At 41.5% G+C, this 18,036-nt stretch overlaps 2 protein-coding genes across 13 annotated transcripts in view; both read right to left on the reverse strand.

The window, feature by feature from the left end:
* Positions 1–3,522: 3,522 nt before the first annotated feature.
* On the reverse strand, positions 3,523–5,414 carry LOC129208684 (CD59 glycoprotein-like). The gene is made up of 3 exons (XM_054831864.1): positions 5,360–5,414; positions 4,429–4,545; positions 3,523–3,856 (listed from the first exon to the last, which is right to left on the reverse strand). The coding sequence occupies exons 1-3, from the start codon at positions 5,412–5,414 to the stop codon at positions 3,651–3,653; spliced, it is 378 nt and encodes a 125-aa protein (XP_054687839.1). The 3' UTR covers positions 3,523–3,650.
* Positions 5,415–6,017: 603 nt separating this feature from the next.
* TACC2 (transforming acidic coiled-coil containing protein 2) overlaps positions 6,018–18,036 on the reverse strand; it is a 143,306-nt gene continuing 131,287 nt past the window's right edge. For all 12 annotated transcript variants that reach the window (XM_054831853.1, XM_054831856.1, XM_054831852.1 and 9 more), the window contains 5 exons: positions 15,402–15,445; positions 9,134–9,294; positions 8,730–8,836; positions 7,482–7,602; positions 6,018–6,581 (listed from right to left, as the gene is read on the reverse strand). In XM_054831853.1, the coding sequence (XP_054687828.1) occupies positions 6,516–6,581; positions 7,482–7,602; positions 8,730–8,836; positions 9,134–9,294; positions 15,402–15,445 (499 nt within the window). In that variant the 3' untranslated portion in view covers positions 6,018–6,515. The remainder of the gene's footprint in view (positions 6,582–7,481; positions 7,603–8,729; positions 8,837–9,133; positions 9,295–15,401; positions 15,446–18,036) is intronic.

The following is an 18,036-nucleotide window of genomic DNA, read 5'->3' on the forward strand; positions in this document are numbered from 1 at the left end:
GTGATAACCTTGAGCTCCACAAATTGCAGTCAGGACTTCTGATCCCAAAAGCATAAAACTCCTCCCCGGTGGCAGTCACCAGCCACAACCAACAGCTCCGGGCTACATCCTAAACATCTATGGGGTCCAGAAGGATTGAGACCCTTTGGAGTGATGCTCACAATGAAATCTGTCACAGCTGGGCTTTCGTTGCACACAAAGACATGGCAGCACAAGGTACAAGGGTGTTCTTTGTCTTAATCCCTACCGAACAGAGCCACACGACTAACAATCCACATGAAAAAAAAGTCTGTGACACCAAGATGTACTTAAAACTTCTTTCATTACATAGCACAGCCAGTACTGAGGTAATCTGATCTAGATTTGCCTGTTCCTTACCAAGAACAAGAGACAACTTGGAACCTTGCTCTCTCTGCAGGAAAAGTCGGGTGTGGATGAATATTGACTCAAATTAAACGGTACGGTTGCATGTATGGTCTTTGAGAAAAGTGTTGGGGCACTTTGCTCAGATGTGCCCTCCTGGTAGGTCCCCAAAGGTTCTCGTTGTCTTTGAGAAGACTGGGACAAAGGGAAAACACTGTCTGTACTGCCAAAACCAAGAGGATATAAATGGAAGTTATGATTTGGGGCCATCCTACAAGCTATAATTATAATTGAGAGTTTCACTCACTCATAAGAGAGAAATTCCGAATCTCTTGCTTTGGAGATCCTTTCTTGAAGGTGAGAGGGTAGCATTAAACTCAAACCCAGTACTTACCCAACTGACCCACTATATAGATCCAACTAACAACAGATGAAAAAGAAGTCCTATCATTTTTAGTTGCAGCAGAAGGCATTTCATTATCAGTTTCTCCTCCCTTTGTCCCAACTCTCTGTCAACATTAAGGAAGACAGCAAGATTATGCCACCGTGCCAGGAGTGATTAGACTTCAGAACAACCAAACTGAAGACAATTACTTTCTATTTTACATATGACTGGGAATAGCTGTGCATAATAGCATGTCCAATAGTCATGGCAACGGAAACTTTAAAATATTTTCTGTATTTTTAATGGAGTTTAAAAAAAAATAATCCGTTTTTTACCATTTTTTCTGTGCTTGCCTTCCTGTTAATGTTTATGCCAAGAACCACTGTGAACACCCCCCCCCCCCCGATATCATCAATCCATAAATACGCTTTATTGTTGCTAGCTGTATACATGCATGCACACTTCAGGTTCATAATTAGGCAGGAAAAATGTCAGACCCGTAAAAAGCAAAACACAGCCCGTTACGTGCTGGGCGGCAGAATCAACCGGAGGCGGTGGGAGGCCGTGAGCTGCCTGAAGATCTGAGTCCTGGCTGCAGTCAGGAATGACAGATGGTGTTTGTCAAGAGGATAGAGCCTTACCTTCTTATTTTATCGTGGAAATATCACTGTAAGAAAACGATCAACATTCGCTATTTTATCTAACAGATTTAAGAAATACATCCCACAGAAATAAGCCAGAATTTCTGCTGGAAAACAGACCGTCAGATGCAACTGGAAAACCCAATTAAAAGATGTGGTTTGGTTTATCAAGAGACATTGTCAGCCATGGCATGTATTTTATTTTCTCATTAAGGAAATGCACTGAGCATATACAGAGATTACATTCAGTACAGATTTATCATTACAGAGCAATCAGAGAATAAAAATACAATCAGTACCTATTTCTTGTAGCAGAACAGATTGAAGGAACTGATTCGAGCTGAGAATGAAATGAAAAATACTTAAACCAACTTAAGTGATTTTTATACAGATGAGATATTTAAGTCTAAATTAACATTCTCAACCAAGATCTGTCGCATCGTTGCAATCTTTTAATTTAACAGCTTTAGCAGACTTGTGCCTAGCAACTAAGCACAGACCAGAACAGCCTTGTCTGAGATCCCATTCGAACAAAACCCCAGAAGAATAGTCCCAGTCTGAAGCCACAACCTACACGAGATGATGAAGGATCCATACGGTGGAAAGAGTACAATAAAATAAGGAGACAGTTTGGTCCGTGTGACAGGCAACAGCTACAAGGCAGGTGAGCGTTATACTCTACTTGAGGTTTCAGTCATTATTTCACTTGAAGAAGCTCTCTAGAGTTTGCAAACTTAATAAAATTTTTGTGAATGTGCAGAATTCTATGACACTGCCTGAAATTGATGTTTCAAAGTATTATACTGAAAAAAGTCACAACACAAAGCTAGTGGAAAAACTACTTTGCCACATATTTTGTGAGTTCCATAAACTTGACAATCAACCCTTTTTCCAAACAGTCAACTAAAACTAGAACGCGAAAGACCACCTCTACTTCAATTACACCAGCTGGACTTTAAGCCAGTCCTATGCATGTTGTGTGTCAGAGATTAGACCAGATCATCACAGCTGGACATTAAAATCTACAAGTATCACTCATCTGCCTCTCTGTCCCTCTGAGGGACCTTTGAACCAAAGGAGGTACCACCCTGCTCTCCAATATCACAGACCCAAGACCCTGCCTAGTGCTATCACATCGTGCGTTATGTCACTTCTCGTCTTGCCTAATTTCAACATAACCACTTCAGAGGAACATCTGCCTACCAGCTAGTGATGCACAAAGCCTTCTACGATGCGGCCCATTCGGGATCGTTTACGTGGTAGGACTGCAATGAATGGGATTATGAACAATGTCGATTTAGTTCCTCACATCTCTAAAGATCTCCAAGTAATTTCATTCACTTTGCAAAATGAAAAAGCTATATGTAAACCACCACAGATCAATTCAAACTCTTACTGATGTCATTGAAGTGGGAGCTATATACTCTTCCTCTCAAAGAACAAGGTTTAGGACAGTGAAGAAATAACGACATCCTTGAAACTGCAAGAAGAATTTGGATAAACAAAGTGTTATTACTCAAGTTATAATTTTTCTACGAGACAGGGATTAACCTCTTGTTCTCAAAACCGGCAGTAGAGATAGAATGAGCCGATCTTTGGAGGGAGCTTACCAGTTCAAAACTACTTCCAAGCTCTTTTTTTTCTTCTTCCAGTGTTGTGGTAAGATTCTCAGAGGATCGGAAAAGAGAAGATTGGAAAGTTTTTTTTTTTTTTCCCAGGAAATATACATAATATAACATACCTCCATGCATTCTTCTCTTAATGACCTTCTCCTACCAGTTTGTATTAATACCAAATCATCTTTATTTCAAGTTTTCTGGCTTTGTCCAGTTCGCAAATGTTCTCTGAAAGACTAATTTGCTTGCTAGAATTTTCAGTCACTTTGTGCTTGAAAATTTTAGCTTGCTTTTGAATGGCTGCCAACAGTAAACAGCATTTGGAAGATATCGGTCCTTTACCCTACTACAAGGCTACTTGCAGCTAAGATTTCTCCTTTTTATAGGTACTACCTAAATTGTAGGAAGATGTTACAGCTTTGCACAATCGATCCCTTATGATAAACAAGAGGGTTGTATAGCTTACATATAGGTCAAGACATATTTAGCAGATGGAACAATTTTTATCTGAACATCTGTCAGGTCTGCCTATTGCTTTTTGCCTACCGAGGAATATGGTACGTGGAATAACACGGTTAGGAAATACAATCATCCCTTTCCAAGAAGGCAGACTTGTTGCTTCAGGATACTCTTCTTTCCCCCGCCTCACGTCAGCTTCAGCAATGGGTGCCACAGCAATGTAAAGACGAGGAGAGAGAAGTAGCTGGCGGAGGTGGTGACTCTGGAAGCCAGGCTTTTTGCATTGCAGTTGTTGGAGTAGCAGCAGTGAACGCTCACTCCAGGCGCTCTGGATCCGTCCCTCCTTGCCCGCTCGCAGAAAGACCTGAACGAACAGGACTTCATAACGCCGCCTAGAACAGAGCCACATTGAACCCAAACGGACCTGCACGCTCCTGGTCACCCATCCAGTACTGAGCAACAACATTAGGTCTGGCCGTTCCTTACGAGTAAATGATACAGTTGCATCAGATCACAGCACACTGACAAGCTCCCACTTAACTTAAATAATTGTAATTTATCTTAGATACAGTTGATGCACCTTAAATATCTCTGAACATGCTCGAGTGCAGTGCCTCGTTAGCTTCTTTTTCTTCCTAATTTCCAGGTAAGTCATTTAACTTAAAAATGACAGATTTGAGTAAGAAGTGGGAAAGACTTGAAATGCTTTTTTATAGCTTTCACATAGTGTGGATATGCCTCTGCATCACGGCATACTGACAAATCATACTCGGGGATTTTGTATCAGATTGCTGCTAAACCAATAAAATTAAGGACTGAGATTTATTAATAGGGTTTATTCTGAGAGGAAACATTTACCTTTCTTTTTCTCCTTAGCTTACTATATACTCTTCCCTTTCCAGCACTGGTTATTTATTTCTATGATTAAACATGTAATGAGTCTGAACTGTTTGTGACGACTTACTTGCTTGTCCTCTAATGACCGCGCACGCATCCGAATGCCCTGGACATTGCTGAGTTCCTTGTCTGTTACAGTCTTCATCGCTAGAACCTACACAGGTGTAACACTGCAGTGCTTCGCCTGGCATTAAGGAAAAAAAGACCACTTATAACAGTAGCATTTAGAGTTTACACACAATATTTTATAATATCACTCTTGCCAATTTTGTTTGAGGCACATGCAAAAATTGCAAAAAGGTTTAAAAAATATCTAGAGATTCTGCAAATCCTATTGATTTTTCTTTTTAAGAAGCGGTCCAGATACTGATTTTAAAGGTTAAAAAAACCCCAGCCACATATTATTTAGTTGTTACAATTTGCACTTAAAATAATCCACACCTTCTTGTAACATTTTCAGAACAGGGTCCACGGTAATAAGTTGGAGTATCACTTTTTCCCCCCTCCATCCTGATCTTTGATCCAAAGTACCATGAAAAAGTACCTTGCAAACACATAAAATCTTACTGAGACTTGTAATTCATTTTCTCCTAAAGTATCAATTCAGCTGGAAAGCACAGCGCATATCTTAAGAGTTTTGCTTTTGTTTAAAAATTACACCCATAACTCGATCCTCTTTCTTACCAAGGCTTTTCCTTGCTTCAAACTACATGGACTTTTCAAAGGCAAGCATGAATTGGAAATATATTTAAAATACCATAGTTCAGACTTGCAGAGCAGAAGGCACAGGGACACATGCATTTAAATTTGTTAGCGTACGCATTTATGTTTACATTACATAGCAGAGGTGAAATTCTGTCCTGCTAACCACATACACAAAATAATCTGAAACCAAAGAAACCCAGGAGAGAAGCCCAGAAGAGCAAAGAGGCTCAGCCAACGCCTGAAGTAGGAAATGAAAAAGAAGTACAAAAGGAAAGAAAAGGGACTTGACTTACTTTTGATTACAAAAAGGGAGCTGACAAGAACCAGGCTGAAGACTGTCCACATCATGGAGATACAAGAGATGTACCATTAGCCAACGAAAGCAGTTTGTTTGCTATTAAAGCCTTAATGCTTATCTTGCATACCTAATCCTCTGCAGAGGATAACTTAGAGGATAAAGAGGTGTGCGAGAATGCTACTTATCTAGCTTATTCTGGGTGTACTTCTGATCACACGTACTTCATCTCCTCAAACCCTGCAGGCAAATTCTTCCAGCAGCAGGGAGAAGAAAATGTATTCACCTTTCAGGGGTAGATACGCTTAAAGCCCACCATCCCATCATTGCGTGTCGCAGCCCCCAACGCGTGCAAACAGTCTCATTACATTTGCCAGTGGGATTCGCTGGATCAGGTCGGAGTATTAAACATTTTGGAGGATTAAGCCTATACTTGAGACCCGAGTGGTCCAAATCTAGCATTTTTTTTATATATATATATATATGAATATATATATTTCTAGAGAGAGCAAGATACAGACATAGGTCTGTGCACAGAAGTAGTATATTCTTGTGATGAAGTGCTTTCTGGGAAGGAGTTCATTAATAAGAGGTGCTGTAACCCAGTGCCGCACATGAAGTAAGCAAGCGAAGTACATAAAATAGAGCCATACCTATCTTCAACTTTCAACGAAAAAATTTATTTACAATAGAGAATTTCATTTAAGTGACATGCATTTTCTTTTTTTTTCATTTTTAATTTTATTTTACAAATCAGCAAATGCAGATAAAGTTTACACTCCTTAAGGCAAGAGTCCCCATGCAAGTTATACATGTTTATATTAAATCCAAAAGACATCCAACATGGGAACTCATGTACAAAGGGAAGGCTAGGATCAGCAATTTGTAATTTCTTAGAGAACTTGACAATCTCCCTGATACAGGAACTTTGAGATCAACTTGCTATGAATTATACTATGAAAATGCAAACAATAGCAAGAAATTCTGATAGTCATCTTAGTACTGCATACAATTAAATCAACTTTATTTAGAAAGAAAATACAGTAGTGCATACGAAAAAGTGAAAATATAACCTGTCCACATAAATGTATGGACATCAGTGTGCCAATGGTCATATTGCACTCAATATCGAAGTCCAGAAATTTGGTTAAAAGTTAGCTTTTCCCCATTTTGGCAATCAGTTCATCACAAATCTTTGTTAATTCTTCTATCTCTTTATTCTGGAAAATAAAAGGCAATATGAAGTATTACGAAAAATATCGTTGCATTGAGTATTTTTTTTTAATTATTCGACCTTTGGGAGAAGTGTGGGACAATTAAGTTTTCTCCGATACTGAGAACAGAATATATATGCATACGTATCGTGCGTTCAAACAATATCCTTACTTATTTCCACATACAGCTCCTCTGACTTCAATAAATACAACTTAGCACTAAAGCAGACAGCTTTATAGCAGTCATTCCTAGCACACGATAATAATAGAGTGTAAATTTGTTTCTAGGCTGCACTTCTATGGCATTATTTTCACCCTGCTTTCCAGGGGCACCAAGGAAGGATGAGCTGTACTATACTGAAAACCAGCTCCTTTGCTGAGCTAGAGAGCACGAGATATAAATAGGGATTTCCGACAGTCACGCCTGCCCTCAGATCTGTATCTCATCATTTGGTCTCTGTTAACACTGGAGGCATGTAAGCTAGCACTGGAATTACAGCTAAAACTAAAAATGGAAACAGAAACCAAAAGAAGAACTTGGACAAGAAGACCTGAAACCCAGGAACCAAAGCAAACCAAGGGCCCTGCTTGGTACATGGGACCACGCTCAGCTTTGACCGGGTCTGAAGCAGCCCCGAGCGCTGGCCCGTGGTGAGATCAAAGCCCGGCACACGGGTCCGTCTGCCCGAGCTGCCCGGCGCCCACAGCTGATTTTGTTACAGGGTTTGGGCAGCGCTGCTCTCCCCGGGCTGGGGAGGTGCTGGGGCAGCAAGAGAGGTCCTCGGGCAGAGCTGGGCTGCAGTCTGAGCTCCAGAGAAGAGCTGGACGCAGCCACTCTGGGGAAGTTTCACTTGACTTCGGTCACCCCACTGACTTCTGCGTTAAAAGAGCTGAATTGCTGTTTACCTTTTGTTCCAGTGTTCGTTCCAATGCGTCCACTTTCAGCTGCTCTTTACGAAGGCTGGCCTGATACGCTGCTTGCTCTTGCTGAGCCTTGCCTCTCACTTGTGCAATTTCAGCATTGGCTCTAGAAGAACACAGATTTTTGTCACGTCAGGTGCTCTACGGGAGAGGACAGCGGGTACCGAAGGATGGACTGCATCCTAACAGCTGGGTGGTGAGGGCAGGGTTACTTTCTGCATGTCTCTGAAAGTATTCTGAGACTTGTCCCTAGAGGCTTTTCATGACTCCATCTCCTGCTTAGTAGAGGCTGCAAAGTCTTTTCTTAATGTCTGTGCCATTCCCTTCATGCTTCTCCCAGATATCTGTGCTGAGGACCCAAACATCACTTAGGAAGAAGTGTTTTATGGCAGTTTCTAAACCTGATCTCCAGTTCTTACAGATTAGACTCACAGCTGGGACAACAGCTGGAAAGCAAATCCAAGTCTTGCTTTGTTTTAGGCCCTGATGAATCCTAGTGACATTCTGGAAACTTCTCTTGGGTCCAAGGGACTGTAAGATGAGTCCTGAATGCAATCCCTAGAAATGCTTAATTGGTCATTACATGGAAGCGTAGTAAAAAAACCCAAAATTAAAAATATCAACCAGAGCTGCCTCTCTTAAGCCACAATCCAATGTTCGCTCCTTAACGCTGGCTTAAGGAGTTACTATCCATGCCTATCTGGCACGTTTTGTGCAACTGCTCCTCACCACCCTCAGCACAAGCTGAGCTGATCCAGCTTAGGTAACCGGTGTTAGGAGGGAGAGACCGCCTGGCTGATGCTGCACTGGAACAGCCGAGCAGCACGCACATCTCCCGTTCTGCTGACTGACACGGGGGCGATGCTACAGCACAGGGGCCACAGCAATTCTCTGGGGGCAGGAATACCTGCTGCGCGTGCAAATGTCTGAGCATAGCCCTCCACAGCTGCATAAACCTAGCTAAAGGCTTCTTTCTTGCCCTTCCCTGGGAAATATGTTAAAGAAATATGAAGACATTTGCTGACGATATAAATTCAAGGTGTTCTATAAGGTCAGTAGCTGGAAGAAACACCAGCACACCACAGAAATTCTCATTACGGCATTTCACCCCACCCTCCATCACAGAGCAGCAGTGCTCTGCGTATTGAAGGAGCAGGTTTGGGACGCAAGGTCCAGCCGCAGGAATCCTCCTGCAGCACGAACCCCTGCAAAGACATGTGTACAATCAATTACCTGTCCAGTTTTTCCTCAGCGTGAATTTTGAGTGCTTGATACCTCTGCTCTTCCTTCTTTACTCGTGATAAATACTCCTGCGCACATTTCTTTAACACTTCTTCATTCTTAAACGAGAAGATGACATTAAATTTAATCCAAGAGGTTGAAGTGTAGGACAGGCAGCTATTTGCAGGAGTCACATTCAGGTATTTTAAGGGTTGCAGTCTCACACTGACACCCCCACACAGAGGCCATCTGAAGCAATATTACACAATGCAAAAAGCTTTACAATTCTTCCGTTTGCATTTGATACGTGGCTGCAAGCCTTCGTCTGAGCATTACGTCATATCACGCACTTTTGACATAACCTCTGACCTGAGCCTGCTCAGCTTTCATCTTTAAAGGAGGGAACTTTGACTCACCTTCCGAAACCCCTCCAATACTTCTTTCATTTTCTCATATCTCCTGAAAAGATCTGCCAGTGATTTCTCCACCGAGTTCAGATCTGCCAAAGCTTGTTCCTTCTCCACTATCAGCTGCTGAACTGTGTGATGGGAGACAGATTTCTCTCTCTGCTCATCCTCTGTTAGAGAGAAGAGAGGGGGAGGAAAAAAAGCAATTTTCAGAAGGGTAACAGTAGTAAGAACACCAATTTCATTATCATCTATAGATTCTACTATACTGTGCTCTACGTTGCGTATTAGTAAGTTTACGGGATCCGGAAAACTCATTTTTATATAAAGACACAATCTTGTTTTGGAAAAAGGTTGCTAAATACAGCCATATTTAAATATTTTGATGTTAGGGAAAATGTGAATATATATCTCCGTACAGATGATTTATTTCACTCTGAACTCAGCTGTTCCCATGAAAAAGGCAGGTGTTGGATTTCCCTTGTTTGCCCGAAGATGCACCAGCTGAAGGAAAGGACATTTATGCACGTTACTAGCACTGGCAAGAAATTATTTGCCGTTGCTGATCGGTGCTTGTCAGCTCCTGGCGTCTCTTCTAATCCTGTACAAACAAGGCACTTTGTTTAATGGAATTCAACTCAAACTCTTCCCGTGGAAAAACGGTGTTTTGCAAACTCTCATTCTGAGGATTACTGTAGCGAGTGCCAAGGAAATCTAACATCAGACAGACTTTCTAAGCTCTGGTCTGCAGAAAGCAGCTTCCAAGCTTCTCCTGCATACAGTTAAATTTCAGACAGGGGTGGTGGGAAGAACACAACAGGAATCCAAATCCATATGGAAGAGAACTTTTCAAAGGAACTGACCTAGTAATAAATTGGAATACCCATATCACACTGGAAGAAAAGGACTGGCATTGTATTCCAAAATGCTTCATTGTTTGCTTCATATCCTAAAATAGGATTCTTGTGTCCATGTTTTAAGGGCTGCTTTGAATGATACTGAAATGAAAGCCAACCCGCAAAACATAGCAGTTTTATATTACTGTTTTCCTTTGTCTACGATGGAAACTGAAATAAGGCAACAAATGTCCCCAAGCATGGGACATTTCAGAATCTACAGCTTTTTATTCAGGCCTTTATATTTTGAAATATAAAGAACTAAACAAGAGTTAATTTTTTTTTATTTGAACAGAAAATTTCATCTGAATTGAGTATTTCACAGTGCTGCTCAGCTCTGAGATGTCAAAGTTGATACTGTCAGTTCCCAAACTGAGATTAATCTCTTCCTTTTGCACAGTCGATCCTTTTATACAGGTTTTTGCTAGCCCAACTAAGCGCAGAGCAGCGACGACGCTGTGCCATGCGTCAGCTCCCGCTGGCTATGTTCTGTGCCCCTCTGCACGCCCCCTGACAGCACCTTGCTGGGGCAGAGCCGACCTGGGGTTACTTTGCTCTGGGCGATGCAGAAGGTCGAAAGAACCAGAGGAGCTCTCAGGACCCGCACTGAGTTTGCAGCACTGGAAGCTGTAACACCTTTATTTTACTGGTGAACAAACACCTTTGATATGGCAGAACTGAGAACCCCAGAGCCCTCTAATGCCACGTCAGTATGATGATATTTAATGTTTCCTAAAAAATAAACATTCTTTTCTATTTTGCCTTCTTAAAGACACTCTGTGATCATCTGTAATGTCAAAATGAATGCATTCTCAAGTAAAATGAAAAAAAACATTTGTCATCCTTCATTTATTTTTCTAAATCTGAGAAGCTGTCACCTTGCATTCCAGCACAAGATTTGTTTAATCATGCTGGAGATTACCCGGTCTAGCTTAATTCCAAAACACTTACTGGCAGGATCCTGTTCTTTGGCAAAACCTCTGTCGTCGCAACTCCGTGCAGGGGAAGGGATCCATTTGCATGATCGTGTAATGTACTTAAATGTATTTAATGTCACAACTTTATTTTTCTGAGACTGCTGTCTGCGGTATTTTAGTAACTTCCTTCTTATTTGTTTCTAGGGCAATCTAGCAAGTTACTAATTAGTGACTCACTCCCTCACAACTACCGAGCTCTTCCTGTTCCTCCCAGTGCATCCTCCTCAGCTGGACCAGCTCCTCCAGCACTCATCCCCAGCCCCCCCCAACTTGCACACGGGAATTAGGGGCAAGCGATGCCCCGTGCTCCCTTCCTCCTCTCCCTTCCACTACACGCTCGAGGTGTCCGTGCACCGGGGAGTCAGCTGAGGCCCTCGTTAAACTCCAAGCGAAAAACAGTAATTTATACTGGGGACGGGAGTGACGTATAAATTGAAAAGAGGGAAAGTTTCCAGTGAGCTTTAGGAAAGGGGCATCTGATAATCTCAGATAACACATTTAAAATCGAAGTGGTTAAATACTACAGAAGACAGAAACTGGCATCTGGCTGGAGGGTGGCTGGAAGCTCTATGAGATATTTTCTAAAACTATGATTTAGCTTTAATGAAAAAGCTGCGTAGTGGAACTGTGCTGATAATTGTCTGCCAGTCCAATCTGAGTTAAGGAGTTACAGACCCTTATTTGTAAAGATATTTATGAGGTTATGAGATTAAAATATTTTAATTAAACAGTTTCCATGTCTGCAACACACACTGTCCACGGCTCACCAACAACAACAGTATGCTCAGGACTAACGCTATCCAAATTGACAGAATCAGAGCACCACCACAGCAGATCCGCTTTCAGGCTCAGCTCAGTACTACTTATATTACTTAATGGGAATGCAGCAAACGGAGAACAAAAGCAAAAGAAACTGAAAATGCAAAATGCTGGTGTGAAAGTTGGTGAAAAGCTTTACTTACCAGGCTTGCCTGTTTTGTTTTTGCAAGCAAATAGCAAGAAGCAACAAAAACGGAAGCAAAATAGAAAATCAGGAATTGTTAGGAAAGCAGAAAATAAGTAATGCAACAACCTGTAATGCACAAAGCATAACATCTATTTGTTTTTCATAATGAGAATTTAATTATGTTTTTAAACATACAAGTATAAGGATACATTTTTAACAGAAAAAAACCCCAACATTACAAATCCATCAATAAAAAGGAAATCCCTGACAGGGATTTTGGAAGGGAACCGTGGATGGCTGTGAGCAAGGTGTGTGTAGGGTGAGGAGCAGTGCACATCGGGGTTACGCAGGCTCCGTTCCATACGGCTGTCAGTGCCACGCAGTCGTGAGCTGCAAAACTTGGGCAACAGTCAGCAAAGCAGTAGCACAAGCAGCAGGCTAGCCTGGAAAGCCTGTTCTTTTTTTCTCCCCCCTCTACTCCTCAGTACAAACAAGAATGTGTTAGGGGCTGAGGCAAGTGTAAGAAAAAAAGAAAAAAAGTTAAAGTACCAGTAAAAAAATATGCAGAGACACTAACAGGGATCTGTATGCTGACGGCTTGCAAGCTCTGGCTGTACAGAGTGTGGCATGAAACGAATTGCATGAGCTAAGTCGGGTAATATTGGGGTCTATATGTATACGACAGCAAATCCTAGACCTTCCACAGCCCTTGAAATTGAAGGCAATTACTGTCTGCAATGCATGTTTTCAGTGCCTTTATCGGCAAACATACACAATCATATATTGCTAATACGGATTATTTTCAATATTCATTATACATACACATGACAATCTATAAAAAGCTGAGCGGGACCTAACAACCACACTGAATATTCATTAAAGGGATTTGTGAGATTGGTTCACTTGTAATGCCCTCCTAACAGGGCTGTATAAATAGCTCAGAAGGGTTAAATCATAAATAGAAACAGCACAGGCTTTTTTTTTTGTTGTTAAAATGCCTATTTTGCTTTAGCAGTAAGGCATTATGGTGATAATAGTTCAGTGAAGTATATGCAAACAGCACAGAGACAATCATTTTCCTCTACAACGTGGCATTTGGATGAGTGAACTCCTATATCAAAAGGGACTGTAATTTATGGCAAATGACAGGAGAAAGTGGGACAATTAGATCAAAAAATTTACAGTACATGCAGGGAGAGGAAGCCTCCCATTTAACATATTACCTGCTGTAGAATTTGCATACTGCTCTAATTAACACATATTTTCTGTGTCACTGTTGTTGTTTCAGTTCCTTTGCAAATGGACAGCAAATTACATTATTTACAGCCATAGCTCTTAAAAACTTGCCATAGATCATTTGAAAGACCCTGACTGATACTCTGAATTTGAAGTTTAAAGATTTTTCTATTTCCTCAGTGTTCAACAGCCTGATACTTTAATTATCTTTGATTTCTTTGCAACAAGAGGAAATGGCAATTGTAGAATTTACTATGTATGCCATGGCTCTGCCTTTGCCTTAGGACCCCTATTCTGTATCTTCTTGTTGCACTGCAGTCTCACCATTCAATTATGTGTGTTTGTTTGTTTAAATCTGCTTCTCAAAAATTGAATTTGAATTTGTGATCAAAAAGAAATTTTTGTTGCTAACCATATGCATGTGCTTGGGAAAAAAGGACAGGTCCTGTGTTTGTACATATGAATGGCCAGGTTCAAGCACGAAGCCATACCAGAGTATGTTTAGTGTAAACCAAAATGAATTAAGTTCTTTGCATACTCTGGGCACTCCGATTTTAACACTCGCATGATGAGAACGACAGACGTTACGTCAGAAGGCAGGCACATTTGCTCAGCTGTACATACAAAAGGCAACAGAGGCATAACACCATAGAGAATGAAGCCAGGCATATTGTTATTATATATTATTCATTAATATATATTTTATTTATTATTATAATAATATTTGTTTGTTTATTTATTTATAGGCCTATTTTTTCCCTGCACTTGACAGGAGGCTGGGATGTCTCCCAACGGCTGAGAAATGCAGGAAGGCAGCAAAAGCACCAGACACTGAACTACTTCCCCCCCCACTCTCTCTGGGCAAAAAATAAGCAAATTCGCTACAACCGTATGTAAACACAACTCAGGTTGTTAATTAAAAAGAAACAATTTAAAAAAAAAACAAACAAGCAAATATTTGGGGGTCACATTACTGACTGTATGTGAGGGGACTGCCAATTTTAAAAGGGGCAAAACAATATGATTTGTTGATAGCTGTAATAAAAATCCTTCCCTGTTAAAAACCGGTTAGAAAGCTGCAGGTATGGCTGTTGTGTTCCTGGCACACTGTGCTCTCTGTGACAGTTCTCTCAGGGGGCGTAAGAGAAATAATTTCTTTATTTTTCAATAAACACAGTGCAAACAGGCTGTACTTGTAACGCTCCCTGCTCGCAGGTATCATTAGCTACGCTAGCCTTTCTCCTCATCTCGCAGCCCAGATTTAACTCCGAGGCCACTCCTCATGGCTTTTAACAATTATTTCACAGTTCCCTGCTGCTTTGCTTGAGCTTGGTCCTGCTTTCTCATCAGCCACTGCTGCTTTTCCTGCTCCTCCCAGCAACTTTGGCCATAGAGAACCCAGGACCCTGCTCAGCCGTTTGCCCTTCTGGGAGACAGCTCGAGCGGAAGCAGCGCAGGGCAGCACAAGCCACTGGCGCTTTCTATAGCCACACTAAGAAAAAAAGCTTTGGAAATCTTACGAAGAGGCTTTAAAATCACATCTTGGGGCCAGACCTCCCGTGCCAAGGAAGCACACGAGTCCTGCAACCTTTGGTTTTGAAAGGCTACTGCACATAGTGTTTTCCACTTGTGGGGCATACTGTTAACAAAGGCGTTTTCTATTTATCATGAGGCAAAACATGCCGTAATTTAGACCTTAAAGGAGACCCCTATGTCAGTAAATAACTGGGGAGGTGGATTGGCCACTCATAATCTCTCAGATGGGATTGGAGTTAATCTAGGTTTTGGTTTGACCAATGCACTTAGCACAGATAATCCGCTGTTGTAAAGAGCTAAGTTTGGTATCTCCCATTAAACAGTTGGGAGCGGATGACTAAAGGGTTTTTGGGTCACTGAAAGTCTCTCCCAGAGATATCCACGAATTCTGGGCAAAGCATTTGAACATGTTTCCTACGGGACAGCTTGCTTTGCTGCAGACGAAAAAGCCCTGACCTTTCTGTATTACCTGGACTGCCTCGGGGGCTGCTTTCTGTCAGATGAAGCCCTAGCTCTTCATCACAGCCTGGCAGCACACACGGGTGTCCTCACGCATTCACAATTCCCAGCAGCATCAGCAGACGTAACTAGCATCAAAATGAAGCCCACAGACTTCAACCATGTTTCTAGGCTCTCTTCAGAAAATCAGAGTGGAGGATAGCATCTTTCAGAGTAGAAACACCTACCTATCATCTGAGCAATCGTCTTCTCATATTCTGAAACTATTTTCCTATAAGAGGGAAAAAAAAAAAAAAGAAAAGCTTTTGGCAAACATCATAATTGCTAATGCTTATGTAGAAAATAATGCTCCTCAATAACTGAACCACGGTATGTTAAAAGAGATACAGAATCCCTTCGCACTCTTATACGCTCCTTATTGCCTGAGTAACAACTAAAACTGACAGTTTAAACATTGCACCTGATTTTTAATTCTCCATTTAAATCAATATAGGTTGGGGGAGGGAAAAGAGATTGCTTTGAAACAAATTCTGTTCTTTGAAACATGCCCAAAGTGAATCACAATTTAAATCTAAACATAATCACATTGGTCTAATTCAAGAGTAACAAACAGCCTGACTTTTCCATTGCTTTCTCCCCTCTTCTTCAAGTTCGTGTTTGCTTGTTTTTAATGTAAACGTTAAGTAAAGTTATAACTGGTAGCAAGTAAACCTAACAAGAGTATAGTTGGCCCTCATCCAAAATATATCTAATCTTCTACTCTCCAAATGAGACTCAATGGTCCATTAGCACCTAAGAGAACAAGACCAAAATATTCAATTATGTAGCACAAAATCCACCGTGTCTTATTTCCCAAATCTGTTTTTGAAACAGATGTGGCAAAATGTGACTTTTAAGATTATTTTATTTCATATACTCACGGTAGGCTTTGAATTTCCTTCTTGAAGAGAGGTTAGCCAAAATAAGCAGATTAAATGTGATTTAGAAAGATGATCCATCCCTTCCCAGAGCCAAATAAAGCTAATGAAATGAGACTAGCTTGATCTATGCTTTGATTCATGAGCCTATAGGACCGTCTATGAAAAACAAAGTCAGTAAGGAAAGAAGAAACTTGCAGAGCTCCCAAAAAACTAATGCGGTAACGCCAGCACCGCCTCTCGCAAACCTGCACGAGCCCAGAAAGGCGCGAGAAGGCCACTGGCCACGAAGGTCAGTAGTGTCTCACTTGCCCTGTGACACTTTTGAGAGCAAAGATAGTCACAAGGATTCTCCCCAAAAAGGAAGGGATCGGTTTCATGTCCAAAGAAGATTACCTCAAAAGCCTGCTGTAAGCAATAAGGATTTTAAAGCCATGTCATAGCCGTGTAACACCAGGCACCTTTAGGAAGTTTTATCATCCTAGAAAATGAAGCCAAGGACTCAGGGCAACGAACACATCCTCAAACACTGTTAGAGCATGACAGCACTTCCCAGCCTAGGCTGCACCACACAAGTCGGCAGCAAGGTGAAATGACATTATCTATTTCTTATTTTTAGCAGCTGAGACTAGTTCAAGTAGGTAGCACATTCTCTGCATTACCCAGCCTCATGAATTGTGTGGCAGCTGTTCCATAGAGGTGGACACTGCAATGGCACATTGATTTTAACAATATTCGATTTGGAAAGCATGGTCGTCAAGTGAAATCTTGATCCAGATTCATGTCAAAGGCCTTCCAGTCAAGCAGCCTAAATAACGGTCATTATGGCTGGGGAACCGAAGGGTGCTTGGCCAGATCGTTCCTCTCTCCTATGGCACATCTTAACCCTAGCTTGACATGCTGCATAGGCTGAACTTTTGGTATTTTAGACATTCAGTCTATTTATTGACTTCCCACAATTTCGTAACTCATAAACCCACCAAAATCCAGGGCTACAAAGGACCTCAGAGGTCATCTGCTTGACTTCCCTTATTGAGGCATAATCAGTGAGACCTCCAAATAACCATATTTAAATAGTTCTCGCCTGCCTCTGGTTGTACCCTTGGGTTATGGTATAGCCACCCCTGGTTTAGCTCTTCCATAGTTATTACATTATTACAACTTCTTATCTTGGCTACTGTTCTCTGGAGTGGAATTTCCTCCAGTCTGACATTTTTCTGGAAACTTAGCTGAACTCAGGATATTCCAGGTAGAGTATGGAGGACTTGGGTAACAGAGCATTGCTTCTCCTGCTGTGGAAAGTGATGCTTTTGTGCTTGTAACTCTGGATAATCCCTTCACTCCTTGCTTATCATTATGTCATATCTAACTGCTGCATCCCTCATTTACCACACATGGACTGTTTCAACATTTAATCTTTCAAGAGAAATCTTTCTTTGTGCACAGATGCATACTTTATCATTCTGGGACATTATTAGTCAGGGGTTTTTTTTCACCCATGTTCTAGGGATGTGCCTGGGGGAAATATGGCTCAGATAATGTGTTGGGTTTCTTTTCAAAGCAAATTTTGTTGAGGGTGTAGACACACAAGCAAATTACTGTGAGGCAGATGAAGGTACAGATCTATTGTGTGCCAGCTGCTCTGTGTTACCCCCTGCTCCCCTTTCATTAAGGAATGAAAAACCTCTGCCAGTGCCTGTGGGCACCCAGGCAATTTCTAGAGCATAGACCAAGTACCACACTTGAGCGTGTGCTGAACACTGAGACATTCCTTACACGACTCCTAATTATGTTCACTCCTTGTTTTGCTTCCTTGGTTTGACTGCTTGCAGCAGCTTCTTTCCATTTTGCGTCGTTATGCATTTGAGGGCTATGCCAGGATTTTGTTTCCTTTCCCAAGCAGAGCGCGAGAGAGGTGAGACAACTCAGCTGGGCACTGGGAGAT

The sequence above is a fragment of the Grus americana genome, chromosome 7, assembly GCF_028858705.1.
Source record: "Grus americana isolate bGruAme1 chromosome 7, bGruAme1.mat, whole genome shotgun sequence".
Taxonomy (NCBI): Eukaryota; Metazoa; Chordata; class Aves; order Gruiformes; family Gruidae; genus Grus; species Grus americana.

Excerpts from the sequence above, each read along its gene's own strand:
- LOC129208684 (XM_054831864.1), bottom strand. The coding sequence starts at position 5,414 with ATGATGTGGACAGTCTTCAGCCTGGTTCTTGTCAGCTCCCTTTTTGTA. Across the intron at positions 4,546-5,359 it reads CTCCCTTTTTGTAATCAAAA|GCGAAGCACTGCAGTGTTAC; the intron begins GTAAGTCAAGTC and ends CCTTAATGCCAG. Across the intron at positions 3,857-4,428 it reads GGTCATTAGAGGACAAGCAA|GCGGCGTTATGAAGTCCTGT; the intron begins GTAAGTCGTCAC and ends GCTCTGTTCTAG.